The sequence below is a fragment of the Rhamphochromis longiceps genome, linkage group LG4 (assembly GCF_057381845.1).
Source record: "Rhamphochromis longiceps isolate RC_006_pf linkage group LG4, R_longiceps_female_GT1.1, whole genome shotgun sequence".
Classification (NCBI taxonomy): Eukaryota; Metazoa; Chordata; class Actinopteri; order Cichliformes; family Cichlidae; genus Rhamphochromis; species Rhamphochromis longiceps.
The window spans coordinates 15049985-15068360 of record NC_140560.1 but is presented as its reverse complement, the minus strand read 5'-3'; the positions used below and the strand labels follow the sequence as shown (position 1 = coordinate 15068360).

The 18376-nt window shown below is 40.2% G+C and overlaps 1 protein-coding gene across 2 annotated transcripts in view; it reads left to right on the top strand.

Annotated features, from left to right (window-relative positions):
* The window catches only part of prkcbb (protein kinase C, beta b), a 106666-nt gene that overhangs the window by 20983 nt on the left and 67307 nt on the right, over nt 1–18376 (top strand). For both annotated transcript variants that reach the window (XM_085403473.1, XM_085403472.1), the window contains exon 3: nt 11510–11592. In XM_085403473.1, the coding sequence (XP_085259599.1) occupies nt 11510–11592 (83 nt within the window). The remainder of the gene's footprint in view (nt 1–11509; nt 11593–18376) is intronic.

The window sequence follows — 18376 nt, the reverse complement described above, 5'->3', positions numbered from 1 at the left end:
CAAATTGCTGCCTGTATCGGTCTGAATTTTTGTGTTTCATTCTGTAATCAGTGCTGGCACATGTACTTGTATTTCATGTATTATTTGGTATTCAAAGCTGTTCATCGGCTCTCCACTCTCACCTCGATGTCCTCTCTCACCCACTCTTTCTCCTTCATCCTCTTCATATTATCTCTCTCTCTGTTAATGAGTAACCTCAGATCAGGTAAAACTGCATGCCTGCTCTAAATACAAGGATGTCTAATGTAAAGAACCCACACTGTATACACTCGAGCGTTCACTCTGCTTTTTCTTTCCTACCCGCAGTTATTTTCTTGCTGTCTGGCCGAAAACAGCAGGTACTGTTTGCGGGGGAGTTAAGAGAGAGAGGGAGAGAGAGAGTGGCAGTGAAGGGTGGAGTGAGTGAGAGATGAGGGCAGGAGAGTGAAGCATAGTGAAGAAAAGTTGATGTACAGTACAGGAGATTACAGGGTTACCGGTGTGTGTCTGTGTGTGTGTGTGTGTGTGTCGACTGGACATGCTCAGCAGATGCGGAGGTAGATGTACTTCTGCAGTGAGAGGACACGAAGAGCCCTCCATGTGCACACAAACAGGGAGCGAGAAGAGACAACAAGTGTTGGTGCAGAGATTAACAGTGCAAATGTCAGTGTTTTTTACTGTGCCGTGCAGCTATTCAGCACATCTTCTTGACAATATATTTTTAATCCAAACTTATGTTTCGTCGTTTAAGTAGATTGTTTTTACATACTCGATTTCTTTTAGGTTATTGGTACTAATATATGCATTGCACGCAGGCCTACTTACACCATCAGTGTTACACCCATTAGAAGAAACTGATACACATGGAAACGTATGCTTCCCCCATCTTAACAAGCTCTATCAAGGTGCACAAAAAGCAAGACACCTACGTAACGCCCACACAGCAGTGGCTCAGCTGCAGACTGCACAAACACTAGGAAGCTCTCAGATCTGAAAGTTTGCAGTTGCATGTATGTGATTAAAAAGCAAATATATTAACCGCGAGGTGGAGGCGAGCCAACTTGCTGAAAAATGTGATCGAGCGAGTAGGGGATGGAATTGGGTGACAGGATAAAGAGAAGGATGAATGAGCAGAGCCTGGGATAAAATGGGGAAAAGAAGGAGAGTGAAAGGCCAGAAATCAAGAGGAGGAGATGGAGTGAATGAAAGAAAGGGAATGCAGTGAATGAGCTAGAGACGGAGCAGATGAGAGACAGAGAGAGAGAGAGGATAAGGGTGGAGGTGTTAGCTGGACCACGTGAAATCACTCTGTGCCAAAACTTTTACAGCGCTGGCACAGAGCTGAAACTGAAATCGAGCGGCGCAAGAAGCCAGACAGACTGTAGTGTCTCCTGAAAAGGCAGTTTTATTGTTTTGTCACTCTGTTGTCTTCCTATTTAATATTAGAATAGCTATTGAACGAGAAACAATACATTATTTTTAAAAAAGTGTCTTCCTATTATAGTTCTGCTGATATTTTATATAATTTATTCAAGGAGTAGTAAATGAAACGTAAGACAGCTGCATGTTCCTGCTTATGATGACTGCATGTTACCATCTACTGAAGTCACACAGTGTTAACGCTGCTTATTTCTTCCCCTTTTTCAAAAGCTGTGGCCCGTTTGTGGCTTTAGGACTGATAGTGATTGCCTTGCAGTGGACTCCCCCTATAGTAAGCTGTCAAATCATTTATAGTTAACACGTGACTTGTTTTTATAGCAGATTTTTCCTGCTAGAGAAGAATCTCTCTAAATGCAGCCATAGTCACAGCAAACAGCCACATGCCACAAACACATATGGAGCATCCTAAGAGGAGTGAAATGAAAGGAGCAAGTGTTCAAGGACCACTTGAGCAGATGGACTCTGTTGAAGTTGCAAAAATAAAAAGAATAGATGTTAAATACGCCTGAAATCTAACAAATATAACCTTTTGATGATCTTTTAGGATTTGCCAGATTTCCTGGGAAGCGTTGCGTAAAAGCACTGGTGAAAGGGTCCTGTTGTGAAAGTCTAATTGATTGTTTTACTTTGTTTACACCCCTACTTGTCTTTATGAGCATGACCAACCCAAGGTCACATTTTCGCTTGCCAAGTGAAATCCTCTGTTTTTGTGTAACAAGATGAAAAATGATCGCTGGAGAGATGGAGGAGGAGGAGTATAGAGGAGAAGAAGAGCGGATGGATTGACGGAAGGGAGAGAGAGAAAGAGGAGGAGTGATATGGGTGTGCTGACTCACTCTGACCCTTCTCCCTGCTCCACCAGCGGCATCGTGGGTATTTATACATTGGCGTAGGCTGTTCACCTCCCCCTTATATAAGAAGTTACACACACAAACACGCACAGACATGAGGGGAGGTGCCCAAGGTGAATGGTGCTCCGTTTTGTTCACATCATTGACTTTCTTCTTCTTGCTTTCGATTCTTTATCACCTCGCTCTTCTTCTTCTTCTTGCCTTCCTCCTGTTGCACCAGCCTCCTCTTTGAGTTTTTCACCCCCACTCATGAGGAAGTTTCCTCTTCACTGAGACAGTAGGAAGAGCAAGAAACAGAAACGGCAACAGTAGTGCTCGCCTAGACCTTTCCCTACGCTGTTTAAACACTGTGCCAGGTCTGCTAGGCTGCAGTCAGGGAGAAGGTGTGATGCAGGTGTTTTGTAGCCAAATGAGTGAGCCAAGTCAGTCAGTATACATTCACTGGTACACCTGATAAACTGCTCCTTTACTCAACTATCTAATTAGGCAGTCACGTTGCAGCAACTCAGTACATTTAGGCATGCAGAAGAACAGCGATTTTTAGTGGCTGGCATGGCAGTTGGTGCCAGATCAGCTTTTCTGAGTATTTCATGAACTGCCAATCTACTGGGATTTTCCAGTTCAGCCATTTTACAGAGATTAGTCTGAAAAAGAGAAAATATCCAGTGAGCGGCAGTCCTTCGGGTGAGAACGCCTCATTGATGACAGAGGTCAGAAGAGAATGGAAAGAATACTTTGAGCTTGTATAAACACTCATTACAACTAAGGTGTGCAGAAGAGCATCTCTGTTGCAGCAGAAGACCATGTACTGTCATTATAGGCTCGTTATGTCACTTTTGCATAACGTGTATGCTGAAAGGACAGTTTTATATCCAAAGCTTGTATCATTTGCTATAATTATTTTAGAAATTACAACAAAAGCTGTAAGATCCAGCATCAATGGGAGCAATTATGGCTGCTCACTACATCACAGAAAACTAAGATAAACATGCTCATTGTCAAACCAGACGAATATATACAAATAATTATTCAAGATTCAAGACCTTCATTCTCAGAAAAGAGTAAGTTAATCTTGATCTCTTATATTCAGCATGTTAATTCAGCGATAAAGGTAGTATTACTTATAGTAAGTGTCTGCAATGCAGGAAACGCTGTAGGTGACAGCCTACTATGGCTATAGATTAATAAATAGAAGTAGCTACAGATTTCTGTGTGGTGTAGCATTGAACCTGGATACTGAATCTGAAAGCATCTAAATCTGGGACATCGCTGCATGTCACTGCGTCTCGCATGCACACCAAAACAAACGCACAGGCGCACGCACGTTGGCAGCTCATTAGAGGGAAAGGCTGTGTACGACATCGTGTTCTGCCAACATTTCATAAACAGAATATACCGGAGCAAGTTGGAGAGATGAAGAGAGGAGAGGGGAAGAAAAAATCAAAGTGGAAAAAAAAGAGGTATAAATGAGAAAATTGAAAAAAACAGTAAAGTGCTTCACTGCATTAGAGCTCAGTAAATGCTGTCTCTAATAAGTGTTCCTAATGAAAACATTAATTGCGACTTGTTTCGCTTCAGTATGAGAGCAAATGATTTATTATCTGCGCTCAGAAAGTTTTTAGATTTCTGAGTAATCTTTCACAAAATGTTCTTCATGTAAGATGATGCAGTCTTACTGTAATGCAGTGTCTCTCTGTTTGATTCCTCTTTTGCACCGTATTGATGCACAGAGAGCCTGATGGGAAGATGATATTGACTGACAATAAGCTTTTATATAATCATGTCACGTGACTGTTGGGGAGGGATTAGGGCAGCGTGGCACACGTCAAAGAGCTGTAGTTGCACAAAGATATTTCAAGAGGTGTGTTTTGTATGTTTCTGTGTCTGCGTGTGAGCGGCCTAACCCAGCGGTTGCTGGGATGAACGCTTTCATTTCCTTTGCGATTCATGAAACTTTTAGCATTTTACTTCCAGTGGTTATATAAAGAACGGAACATCCATTAAAAGCAATTAGGGAATCGAATCAACGCTAATGACTGAATTCATCATAGATTCATCTGGTGGTTATTTTTTCTTCGATTAACCAGTTGTTTGCAAGCAACATTAAAAATGACCCAGAGCTCAAAATCTTACTTTATGCTTTTTGCTCTAAGAGAAACATTTATGTCCTACAAACTTATGCTATTATAAATGTATTTCTGTTGTGAAGTGAGAAGCTTTTTTTCTTGTTAAAGTAGTTACTGATGGGGAAAAGGAACGCATGCTGCGGACAGCTGACTGTGCATGTAATGACCCGCCCTCTCCTGGGAAAAAGGCCCATGAAAACCTTTGCATTGTGGACAACATGTTTGCACTTGCATAGCAGTGGATGCTTTAAATCATTTACCATTTTAGCTGATTTTATCCACCAGTTTCTCACTCATAAGAAGAAAAAAAGAGGTGCTATCTGCAACCAGCAACTTAATGCCCTGCCAAGCTCTGCAGGTGCTTTCCATTGCTTTAATATAAACTGAAGTGTAACAAATTAATGAGAGTTACTGAGATGGAGAAAAAACGAGAGAGATACATGGGAGAAACCTGTAACTGTGCCTGTTTGTAGTATGTGTTTCTGTGTTCTTGATGAATGTCATGAATATTTAATTTGTATGATAAATAATGAAGGCACGGCACGGTGCCAACTACACACGTGTGGGTGCACAGAGGGCACCGAGGGGGCAGAGATGTGTGGAGCAGGAGGACAGATAAAAGCACGGTTTGTGAGGGAGGTAGACAGGGAACAACCCTCAGTTTAATCCATGCAGGATTGCACAGTAGCGGCAGCTGTTGAATGCTGAGAAAATAATAAATCTTTTATTTTGGTTTCATTAGCAAAAACCACAACATCTACTGAGATTGTTTATGAAATATTTAGTGTGTTAGGGACTTGCAAAATGGAGGAAAGGAGCAGGATGGTGGTTCTGCTGGTTGGAAATCCTCTGGAAATATGTACCATCACTTCTGGGCTTGGCATCCCCTGAGAAATGAGAGAAAGAGAGAAAAGGTGGGGGGAGGGGAAATAGGAACAAACAGGTCAACAGGGCAGGAATACTTTTATATGAGCAGCTGAACCTCGGTTCCAGCTGTCAGCTTCCAAAAAGTTGGCCCCAGCCCACAAGTTGGCTGGATTTGGTTTGTTACCAACTGTTATTACCCACAGCTCAAGATTACAGGTGAGGATTGGGATATAGATCGACTAGTAAATTGAAAACTTTGCTTTGCTTAGCTCTCTCTTTACTGCAATGGACCGATACAGCCTCCTCACTGCAGCCACTGCCCCAATTTCCACTGTCAATCGCTTGTTCTCCTCTCCCCTCACTTGTGAACAAGATCCCGAGATGCCTAAATTGCTCCACTTGGGGTAGCAAGTGTACCCTTTTCAGGCTAAGGATCATGGGCTTAGATCTGGGTGTGCTGATCGTGAGGAGCTGGAGGCCACCCCCCTGATGAAGCTAACATCATCTGCAAAAAGCAGAGATAAAATACTGAGGCACCTAAAGTGAAAGCTTTCCACCACCTGGGTACACCTAGAAATTCTGTCCATGAAAATTCTGAGCAGAACTGGTGACAAAGGGCAACTCTGGCGGAGTCCAACACCCACTGGAAATCTGTTCGACTTAGTGCTTGCAGTGTGGTTCAAGCTCCTACAGTGGTTTTACAGGGACCAAATGGCTTGAAGCTTTCACTAAAGGGTGGCTGGCCTCTCACTGTCCCTTAGAGACAAGGTGAGGAGTTCAGTCATGTCAAAGGGGCTCAATGTAGCTCCTCCACATCAAAAGAAGCCAGCTGAAGTGGTTCAGCCACCTGACAGGTTTCCTCTGGGCGCTTACCGAGTCAGATATTCTGGGTATGTCCCACTGGAAGGAGACACCGGTGCTGACCCAGGACACTCTGGCGAGATTACATCTCTCAGCTGTCTGGGAATGCCTCGGTGTTCCCCTAGTTACACTGGAGGAGGTGGCTGGGAAGAGGGAGGTCTCGGTTTTTCTGCTTAGGCTGCTGTCCCCGCAACCCAGCCCTAGATAAGCAGGCAAAAATGCACGGATGATTTAAAAGCCAAAATATATAAAATTATAACGTTTCATTTAGTGTGACCTGAAATAAGTAACTGAATCCATATACTCATCAGGAAAATGTTTAATGAGTTCAAGCTAAATCCATCTTTGTTACTGTCTATGGTTCCCTTTTCTTTTTAAATCAGCTTTTCAACCAATTATCACTTGACCTATGCATTGTGGTACAGCAGTTGGGTAACCCTCAGTTGGCTGATTGGAGGACTCCTTTCAAGATGGCCTCCTTCTCTTAATCCAGCAAATGGGATCTGGGTTTGTGAGATTAGGTGATGCCCTTTGTCTTGCATGTGTTGCCTGTCAGTGTTTCGGGTCAGCTAAGTGGATGTGTAAATAATTGAGCAACTAATGACTAATTAACAGATTTATTGAGAAAAGGAGGGGCACATTTTAGCTCTGACAGTATTTTTTGGTGTTTGGTTTTGGCCCAAAGGTCATATGCTTGAATGGCATACAGCACTATTTTATTGGCAGATCTGCGTGTATGTGTGTATGTGTGTGCATGCATTAGTGTGTTTTCATTAGGGATTTGGCAGTAGCAATACTCGAAAAGAGCAGTTGCCTTGAAGCAATATGTGCGCACAGCTCACACCATTTCTCTCTGTACTCCCATCCTTCCACCCTCACACCCTGCGTATTCAATCTGCGATATCACTGGAATGAGTGGGTGGTCTTTGTGTGTGAGTGTGTGTGGTACAGTATCATTGCAGTGCGTAGGTGGTGTAACCAAAGAGAGGATGTTGCGTGGGAGTGAAGTACCATTGAGGTGGGCATGATTTATGTGTGTGTTGGAGAAAGTTCCTTTGTGTTAATTATAACCCCTCTGATCACCACCGGTTTGCCAGTAGGTACGGATTAAATAGAATATGACACAAAGATAACTGATCCCCAAATATGTAAGTGAGATCATGGTGATAAATGCACACTGAAAATATCAGAAACATTTTTGGAAAAAGTGAAAGATCAATTTGTTAAACGTTGTGATCTATCAATCACTCAGACTGTGCATTACACAATAGTGCAGGGAAAACTGTGCGCTTGTGTTCAAAGCCATGCTTTTTCATGCTTGTGTGACTTTGCTTAAATAACATGAAGTGGTAAGCATAATTTAGTTCTGTTTCTAAACAGGAAGCAGTCATTGTGGCTTTAATGATTTGAAAGTGTTCTCAAAAGTATTAAGGATGAATTTAAAAACCAACTAATCAATCAACACTTTAAAAATCTTTCACTAATATGGTATTTTTCATGTTCCAGTAAATATGTAGGACATTAAATAAGCACCGCAGCTGAGCATTTCCATCTTGCTTAACATACGTTACAAACCCGAGGGCTCGACCCCATCAGCCAGGGAATGGGGCTAACATTGATCAAACACCAGCAACACGTTATTAAGCTATCAAGTCAAAGTTGTCGACGTGGACTCTTTTCATATCAGCTCAGCAGGAAAATGTCCTCTTATCTCTGTTTCAAGATGTGTGTGCCTGCGAGTGTGTGTGTGTCACTGTAAACCAGACAAACACTGCACAGTGGAGGAGACAATTAAAATAAAGATGATGTTACACAATCTGACAGCAACGTATGTTATTGCAAGTGTGCCGCGTGTCCCGGCAAGTGTTCGTTTAAGTGCTTCGCTTCTGATGACAGTTTTAATTTACACAGCTAGCAACTAGCTGTTTTCCAGTGTGCTCAAGGCAAGTGTTTGTTCATGTGTTCTGGGATTTTTTTCTTCTTTCCTTTAACCAAAACAGCACAGCACTAGATTTGTGTTCCAGGTCCTCCTGAGTTAAACATTTAGCACAGATCTTTTTCTATTTTGCAAGATAACTTAGGAAGAACAGGAAGAATGGAGCCTGCGTGCAAGTGGCTGAGCGGGAGGCACAAGGGCAGATTTGCATATTCATATTATGCATGCTAAATGAGGCAAACAAAAGCCCCACAAACTATGGATATGAAATACATAATTTTATCTTTTTTTAAATTTGATGAGCATGTTTTTTTAAAATCACTCTAGCAAAGCAAACCTTCAGTAGAGTGGTGGCTGTTTTTTTTAAGTAGTATTTTTGGTTTGAAAACAGCTTTGTTTCACAAAACACTGCACACTAACTCATTAATCAATATGTTATTTTAGTGTGCTGTAATAGAGTTTCAGTAGTTGTTTTATCATAACGTGTATTTGGGCGCCTCTGGATCTTCTATCTGACATACACGCCATGTAAATATACTCTGGGGCACAGTCATAAGGACTGTGTATGTGAGATATATTTAGCTTCCTCTGTTAGTCTTGCCTGTCAGTGGAGCTGACATTGATCAGGGGGGAAATGACAGACTCACTGTGCGTCAAAGCTTTCACATGTTTCTGCACCGCTGATTGTTACCAACACAGAAAGTGTTACGCTTTTCATCACATTTGGATTCTTATTGTATAGGCTTTCCTTTGGTCTTTTTAAATGTGTGTTGATGTGTATGCCTGTTATTTAAAAAACAAAAAAACAGCAACTCTTCAACCCTGTAAAATGGCACATTTAGATTTGAGATATTTTAATTTGTTGACACAGTAGACTTTAGAAACATAGCAAATTATGTTGATACAAAGTCATTTTTGTACATACTGTACCATAAAGCAGAGGTTACATTTAACAGTACATCCAAGACATTTAGAAGGTGCTCTTATCCAGAGTGGCTGACAGTGATTCAACGGTGCTGGAGTGACAATAAAGAGAGTGTGGGTGTGAATCCCACTGTACGTTTATCACTGCTAAAGCTTTTCTTATGTTAAATAAGTGCTGCTTCTAACAGCCCAGGGACAGCAAAACAGCTCAGCTTCTATCAAACCTACTGCTAAAAATATCGGTGCTTTTGGTTGAATAAAAATTAAGTCAGTGAGTCAGTAAATGCAGATAATACTCCTGTGCCTGGGATCATGTTTTGATCTTGATAAAGATGGTTAGTGTACTTGTTCACCCAGTGCAGTTATATAATCTGTGTTAGCCATCGTCAGCTATGAGTATATTTATTATGTGAATATGCAAAAGTCTCGAGCCACCTGTCATTTCTTTAAATTTTGCCTCCAAGGAACCAGATTTTCTTATCATTTCTTTAAAAAGTGGTCTTGAGCAAAAGTTCTCCAGGCTTTCTGAAGATCCTTTAAAGGTTTTTCTTTGGTCATTGGCTGCTTTTTCACTCGTTTTCAGTCCAGTCCTTGTACAGGTTATTAGCAGAGGAATGTTTTTGTGTTAAGCCACTTAATGCTTAGATGTGAATCATTCAAATATCACCTAACCAGGGTCGTCAGTCTACACATAACAGACAACTTAGCAAAGAAACAATTTTAAATTGCGTCCCTGGTACTTTGGTGTTAGCAGTCTGTTGCAAAAACACATAAATTGTTCCCATTTCCTTACTCAAATTTATGAGTGTTACGGTTAGAGGTGGTAGGGCTAAAAAAGCTCTCAGCAGATGAAAAGAATCTGAAAGTCATGTGCTTAACAAATAGGAAAAAATCCAGTAAAAACCGGACACAAGACCTGAAAGATGAATCTGGCCTATCAGTTGGTCCATCTACTGTTCAGCGAAGCCTAATTCTGAAGAAAGGGAAACAGGGGGAAAGGCGTACGACAAAAGACACAAGTAATGGACTGAAATTCAGTGGTAACAGGTCTTATGGAGAGTAGAGCAGGACGATATGAAAAATATTTATCACGATATACATTTGAAAATTTGCGATAACGATTTAACTGATGATATAATTGACACCAGACAAAATGCTTTACAACTCCACAACTTTATTAGTGCAAAAAAACATCAATGTATTTTCACTTAAACAAGCAGCTGTTTTTTATGTGTATTAAAGTTATATAAAAATGTAACAGTGCAAATTGACAGTTTAACCAAAAGGCATTTCCAGTGGAAACTGGCCGACATATCCTCAGCATAACCATGTATAATATCCACAAAACTTAAAAACTTAAAACGTATCACTCCGCGAGGCGCCTGCCTAATATAGCTGTAATGCTCCAACAATCCATCAAGCGGTGCGGGTTCGTAGCTTAGCAAAGTCATACTGAAACATTTGACAGATTTTCAAGCGCCGTGTACATAAAACCGTTTCGAGGTCAGTAAACACAACCAGAATTCATACATAAGGCACACGGGATTATAAGGGGCACTGTCGATTTTCAGAAAAATCAAAGGATTGAGTTTAAGTGTGCCGTATTTTCCAAACAACGCGGTAATAACGACAGCCCGCTAGCATGCTCTACCAAAAATAGTGCTTTGTTGTGTATGTGACGGACGAAAGCTAAACCAGTTCCACACCACGGAAGTTGCAGCATTTTTACAAACCAATTCTGGTTTCATTCAACGATCCGCTTTCGCTCTTCTCATGTGCGCATGTAAACATAGGCGCTGCACATGCGCGTTTTACCCATATTCTATCGCGATATTTCATTTTTCTATCGTTGCCCAAAATCACGCTGGTATTACCGTGAACGGTATGATATGGCCCAGCCCTAACAGTCAGTGTGTGCAGGCCTGTGTAAAACACAGTGGAGGCTCTGTGATGGATTGTGGCTGCATTTCTGCTTCAGAATTTAACCCACCATGCAGTAACATCTGTAAAACATCAGATTGCTTCATTTTTCAGCGTGACAATGATCCCAAACACACTTTTAATGCAGTAAAAGCAAACCTAGATCAGTCGTGGATTGGCCTCCCCTGACCGTGGACCTCAACATTATTGAAGCAGTGTGGGTTCATCTTAATAGAAAACGGAACAAAAGGCAATTCAATTCAATTCAATTTTATTTATATAGCGCCAAATCACAACAAAAGTCGCCTCAAGGCAGAGACATCTAAAGAAGAGCTTTAAATGTTGGAGGTTTTTCCAAATGTGAGCTGATTTAAGCCCATTCACAGGTGCCAGACTAAGATTTTGGCTGAACAGCCTTCAAGTTAGCTTGAAACTAATGTTGACATCAGACTGTGTTTTTAAAAACAGCAAATACAAGTCAGCATGTGTTTACTGGTCAAAGCTAAAGAAAAAATGTCAGATTTTTAGACATTTTTAGATCGCAGGATCTCTTTGCTGTGTACAGAATACTGATGCTTTCTCTTCCTCTTTTTCTCTCTTCACAGTGTGTTGTTTCGTGGTTCACAAACGTTGCCATGAGTTCGTCACTTTCTCCTGCCCAGGTGCTGATAAAGGGCCCGCGTCAGACGTGAGTACAAATAAACGAATCATTTTAAACTGTGTGAGAGCAAGAGCATGCACAAGTAAGTGAAAGACACGTGGAAAGCGAGAGACACAGAGAGCACGTCGACATTTCCATTCATGAGCCCCCGTCACCTGTCGGCGCCGGTGTTACGCTTGAGCAGCCTCCATCTTTTTCTCGCTTCTCACTCTCCTTTTCCTGTCTTGACAGTTCAACCGTAACCTCCAGGAGTTTCTCTAGTAATTACATTTAAGTAAGTACAGAAGAAGTGATACCATAAAAGCCAGAAAAGACATGTAACACCTGGAGCTGCCAAATATAACCGCTGTATTACAGTAATTGCTCTTCATCACGCTACACGAAGAAAATGACGGCCTTATATTTAACCACATGGACCCAAAGTAGCTCCTATTGTTCTCTAACTGCTGCCTATGTTCACCTATGCTTCTTTTCTTCCTCTTAGAGGTTTTATATTATAAAAAACTGAAGCTCAGAGGTTCCCTTGATCTCTTTTTAGTATCTTTGAAGTTTGAAAACACCCCTCCTTGCTGGTTGAGTGTTTCTGTGGTGTTATCTGTACGAGCCACAGGTTGCAGTTCGCATTCTTTGACATGAATTCAAAGAGTATTGTCGGAGGTTAAAAGCTGTGCCACTCTCGTATTATTATTAATTCTCTTTAAACGTTCTCTTCACCTTCTTATCCGCTCTAACAACATGAAGTGCCGTTAAGTGGTATGCTGCTCTGTCAAGGAGCTGACGAGTTGACTTTTCTCTGATTCATATTCTTAAAATGCAAATCTAGTCTCCAACCGATCCTCCCGAAGGAACAAGACGTTTGCCTTCTTTTTCTCTGTCTCTCATAAGAGCGCTCTTAGGGTGCCGTTTTTATCCTCACCGAAGCCCCTCCCTACGTTCCTCAGCCACGTCTTTACCTGCCTCTGGAGTGCCCTTTCAGCCTGACGAGCGCACTTAGCGTGCCGCCTTCAGAGGAAACGCTGTTTGGCTTCCTGTAGCGTGTTCTGTATAACTGATAATTCTCCGCAATGAATAAGAGGTTAATCTTTTTATCATTTACCCATCCTGCCTCTCCTTCTCACAGCAGTGCCACAAATAGTTGATGTTTTTATAGCTTCCTTAACAGGCTGCACCTTAAATGCCAAGCTGGACGCCAAAATTTGTAAAACTTTGCCCATGTTTTGTGTCGACCGACACTGATACAATTCTTTCTTTTGACCTTAAAAATCCATTCAGATTTCCTGTAAACTGCCAGTTTAGGCAGACGACTGAACTTTTTATTCTTTAGGAATCTTTCATTTGTCTTATATTCATGCAGCTGCTGCATTGTGGACATCATAGCCTTTTTATTTTACTGTTATCCTGCTGATAAACTAATGTCTCTTTTTATGATAATAACTTGATTTTGTGTACATGTTTTTCAAACTACTTCCCCTCCTCTCGGTCTTCTCTTTCCTCTTGAGTTTTCAAAAGCCATTTTCTTCATTAGCAACTTCAAATGTCATTCCATATCTCTATAATCTCCTCTCTATTTTCTCTAGATGTCCCCTTAGCTTTACTGGCACTTATCTATATATTTCTATATTTGGTGCACATGCAACTCTCCCATGTCTTTATCTGTCTCCCATTGTTTCCCACACCACCATACCAAACTCTGTCCTCTATTTAAATGCCACTCCACCCAGGGGGCCACTGCTCTTAATTACGGGGCCTCGCCTTCCCCACTATGTCATCTCTTTAATGAGTTCATGGCCTTACGACCTTGGTTGCAGCACAGTGGGAATGCAGGGTAGATCTTCTCCTAACTAGCTGCTCATTTAATTATAGAAGACAGGAAGGCAAGAAGCCTGACGATTACAAGAAAGGAGGGTGATGAGGCCTCTTACGGCACTCACTCACAGACCTGTTTTTCTTGAAATTGGCATTTTGTAGCATACTTATTTGAGGCTAACAGAAGTGCCCAGATTTTTTTTTACATTAGCATTATCAAATTCCTAAATTAACATTTTAATAACCATGTCAGATGTGACACAGTGTCTTCACCTGTACACACACACACAGATACTGCCTTTGTGAGCTGACACGGAGAGGAGAGCTTACTATTCCAGTTATTTTCAGATCACTCAGTCGAAATGTTCCAATATTTTTGCACTATATTAGCAAATAGAGTATATCTAAATATCACATATAGATAAATATACATCAGATATGAAAGACGTGCTCTGGCTGAGTGTGTCTTTTGACTAGAAAATCTCAGTGTTCTATGGGAACACCAATTTTTTAGAAAGATTGTACGATCAGAAATATTGCATCATTCTCTGCGGCGATCAGCCCATCGCTCCCTTTTTACCTTCTGCCTCTCTCTATGTCTCTCTCTCATCCTCTCTGTCAGCTGCGCATGTTTATTAAAAGACAAATTCAATTATAGATCTGGGTTAATAGAATGGGCTCCCCGTGGGAGAGGTCGAGGGATGAGCTTCTCTAATGAAACCTACATTTCAGGCACGCACCCTTACGAAGGTGTTGTGTGTGTGTGTGTGTGTGTGTGTGTGTGTGTGTGTGTGTGTGTGTGTGTGTGTGTGTGTGTGTGTGTGTGTGTGTGTGTGTGTGTGTTTGAGAAGCCGGTTGCATAAGAATAGCACCGCTTCAAAATAGCTTTACAAATTTGCAAGACAAGTAGACGGTTAACTCTGTGTGTGTTTGTTTGTTTTGTGGAATTTCCGTACTTCCTGTGATTTATTTGATGTGATGTATGTTTTCCATTCAAAAATATTAACTGCCTCTGTTACCAAAAAGTGGATTCTTATATGATAAAATGCAATGGAAGTTATGTGTAGGGGGAAAAATGTAAAAAAGGTCCAATTACATTATGTGAAACTAGGCAGCGTAGAAGGACGTGGAAGTAGCTCAGTAAATTTGATCATGGCGTTATCATATATCAACAGATTTTAAAAGAAATAATAGAAGATGAGTAGATGAAGTCCTTTTTTTTTCTCCAGAGTTAAATTAAGTTTATTTTGCATAATTTGCTCATTTGCTTTTTCCTCAAAAGCTGTTTGACTGGAGTCAGAATGTAGCATAAACACACCAAAGAGGTAAAGCTTTAGCTTCATCTGACTGACATACACTCTGAATATGTGAATTATTAGTTTTTATTAGTTTGTATTTTTAGAAACAACAAAATAAGCATTTTTGTTAAACTTCAAGGCTTTTTAAAATAATCTTGTTTCTTTGTTTCCAGTCTTTTTCTTATGCTAACATGCTGCTGGCTTCAGTTTTAGATTCTCACTTTGTTAAATTATTACCTTTTCTACCTTTTTCTGATGTTTTTTTTTTTTTTTGCAGACACTCCTATACAACAAGTGCACATGCACCAATAGCATGCATTTATACATGGTCATTCTCATTTCTGCACATAAACAATATAAATATGATTTCAACATGATGATATATTTATCAGTATGTCTGCACGGGTTGTTAAAAAGACGTCAAAGCTGTGAAGTAGCCTTTGAGAGGCAAAGAGAAAGGTTGATGGAGAGATTGTTGTTAAATACGTAGCACGGCCGACTCCGTCCCCTGTCTCGTTATTGCGCTGTCTTTCTTTCAAGGCCCTTCTCCCAAGCTCGCTTGAGAGATCTATTTTGCTCAAATCCTTTAAATAATATTTCACACGCTTTCACTTACATGTTTCCCAGAGGAAGGGTTATAAGCCTGAGTCAGGTAAACACTTGGCACAGCGTTTCTTTTATTGATCAGGGCAGCAAAAGCAGCTGTTGCAGCCTGCGTTATATTACATTTTACTTTTTCGGAGGAAAGTTTACAGCCTCTTATTGAATCGGAGTGGGTGGCTACAAAAGAATGTTTGCTGGTTAACTTTCACAGCCTTTGGGGAAGTACACATAGTTTTTCAATAACAGCAATGTGAGTCATACTAACTGAAGTTTTTCTAGATTTAAAAAGTTAATCTGTGTATTTATTACTTTGTTTTATGTGACGATGCAAGCTAAAATAAGTGCGCCTCTTAAAATAAAGGCAGATCAAACCAAACTCTGACTTACTGTTTGTTTTGTTTTCATTTTGTTTTACTTTTTTCTTTATCTTGATATTATTGTAGGATAAATAACGTGTTTTTTTATGTGAGCTTTGAGTGTGTTTCATTTTTCATGTTAATAAAACAGCTTACTCATTAACATACAGTAGATCTGCTGTAGCATATTTATGTATGTTTGCTCCGTTGCTCCTCCTTGATGCGTTCAACTGGATGAAACTTACTATATTAACTGCCTATTGCACCAGGATTATCAATGTCTGTATAGCTTTTGGTAATTATTGATCTAACACTCAGATCCTTATAAATCACATAATATATTTAGACCCCAAAACAAACAGTGACATTACGTCTACATTGCACATGTTGATGTTTGTAAATACAATCTGCTAACCAATTTTTAGTGCAGTGGTATTTTTCACTAAAATGTGACGTCGTGCATATGTGTAAACAACCGTTCATCAACACTAACACGCTAACAGTGCCTGTAATTCATAACTTTCTCTTACAACATGAATATGTAGCTCACAAAGATATATGTGTTTGTTATTCAGGCGTTTGATGTTTATAAACAGCTGTTTTTGCCATCTGACTATACACAATGATATAATGAAGATAAAAACAAGCTGACACACTTCTGTGTTTTAATGCACGAGTAAAGCAAAAACTGCATTTCTTTTTGGGAAGAAAATTAAGTTTTTCAGCATTTTTTTTTTTTAGTAAAAAACTATTTTTGTTTTTCAGACTTGCTTGTAGCAAAACTTTCGAATAAATAATGCCTAACATGAGCATGTTTATATTGGTTTCAATTAAGCTCTGTGAAAAGTAAAAGCCACAAATAACCTTCGTGGTGCCCGTCGACATGACACGCAACGGCTTCATGACAGGTTTAGTCTGTGCAGCGATTTTGCCACCGGAGATATGTCAGAAAGTACTAGCTTGAGAGGAGTAAGTGGACTGAAGGCAAAATCAGCGCTGAAAAATAAAAAGTTTTCGTGTGAGTGACTGTGAGCACCGATCTGCCTGTCACACAGCATCATGAAAACATGACAAGATGTGTATGTAATTGTTGTGAGCTGACTGATGCTAATGCCAGGGAATTTAACAGACAGCAGAGTTTTAAAAAACAAAAGAAGAGCAGCGAGTGTGAGAGACAACACAGTGACAGGAAGGTGGTCAAAACAGCGCACTGAGCATGGACTAATGGCTAGTCACTGGCTGATTTTATGAGCAGGTTTTCAGTTTACATGCTAAAAAAAATCAAATTTGTTAAATCTGCTTTGAATAACTTCTTTTTGGGTGAAATTTGGCAACACTGTAGAGAAGATAACAGGTGTCAAAGCATATCTATGGTAACACACAAAAACAAATATATCAGCATAAAACTGGTGACAAGACTTTACTTTTCCCCCAGTGGCTCCATGGCATGAAGGAATATCAGGGCCAGATCAAGAAAATATTGTTCATTTTTGAGAATAACGTCAAAATGTGGAGATCAAAGTTGTCATTTCTTGTCAGACAACTGTCACGGCTGCTGTCCCCTCTACAAAACGCCTTGTTTAGATGAGGTAGTGAACTCGTGCTTGAGAATTGGTTTTAGTAGCAAGGAAATGATTTCTCCTTTAGCACATACACATCGTGGTGATAAGTATTAACACGTTAAAGAGATGGTGTAGAAAGTTGCATCTGGTCAGAAGGAAAAAAACACAGAAACTTGGAGAAGTTGCCAGTGGACAGCTGCAAGGATAGTGATGTTTACACCCTCGTGCAGTAAAGAGGATGTATGCTGTACCACAAGAAGATACCTGATCAAGTTGTTTGTAGAGGGTAGAGCAGCCGTGGCAGTTTTTTGGTTTTTCAGGATCTTTAATATCCACGTTTCAACTTTATTCTCAAAAAGAACAATAATATATATATTTTAATGTGGCCTTAGTACGCCGTCATAGCACAGTGGAGACATTTTCATGAAAAAGATCCCCTCTTTAAGTCTGGGAGGAGGAAAAAATCCCCTGGGAGGGGTTGTGTCAGAAAAGACTTCTGAGGTAAAGATCTGCCAACTCAAATATGCAGAGGCGTCCACTGTGGCGACTCCTTGTAAATAAGAGAGCGGCCAAAAGAAGCTTTAGTTTAGTGTAGATACTTTTTTTTTCCCAGCATGCCCTCTCAGAGACTGGACCTGTTTGAACGGGTTAATTTCAGTACCGAGGTCGAGTTATTTATCAGCTATCAGTTATTAAAGTTGAGGACCTCTGGAAGACCTTTACAATTTCAGTAAAATGGTGGTAGAAGGACGGCAAAAAGAATGTGGTAAAATATTTTCCATCTCATAATAATAAAACAGGTTTGGCTATTTGAAGGTATAAACAGAATGTCCTGGCTCTGTTTGAAGGTAACAAAATCTCCTTAATGTTATGCTAAGGCTTACTAATCAAAATTGGTTATTTTATATTGAAATTATGACATGAATATACAACTCTAATGTCATTTTGACAGAGGAAGCCTCACATGCTGCTTGGTCTCTGTACCTAAACTGAGAAACTGGAGCCAGTGAAGCTGTGGCTGGATGCTATTAAATATATATACATATATACACAAATATTAGTCCAAACACTGAAATATTCCAATTCTGATCCTTTCACACTCAAATCTAAAAGTGTTAAACACAAAAGTTGGCAGAACATCCTAACACAGTCACGTAAACCTTCCATTTTAGGATGATATATTAAG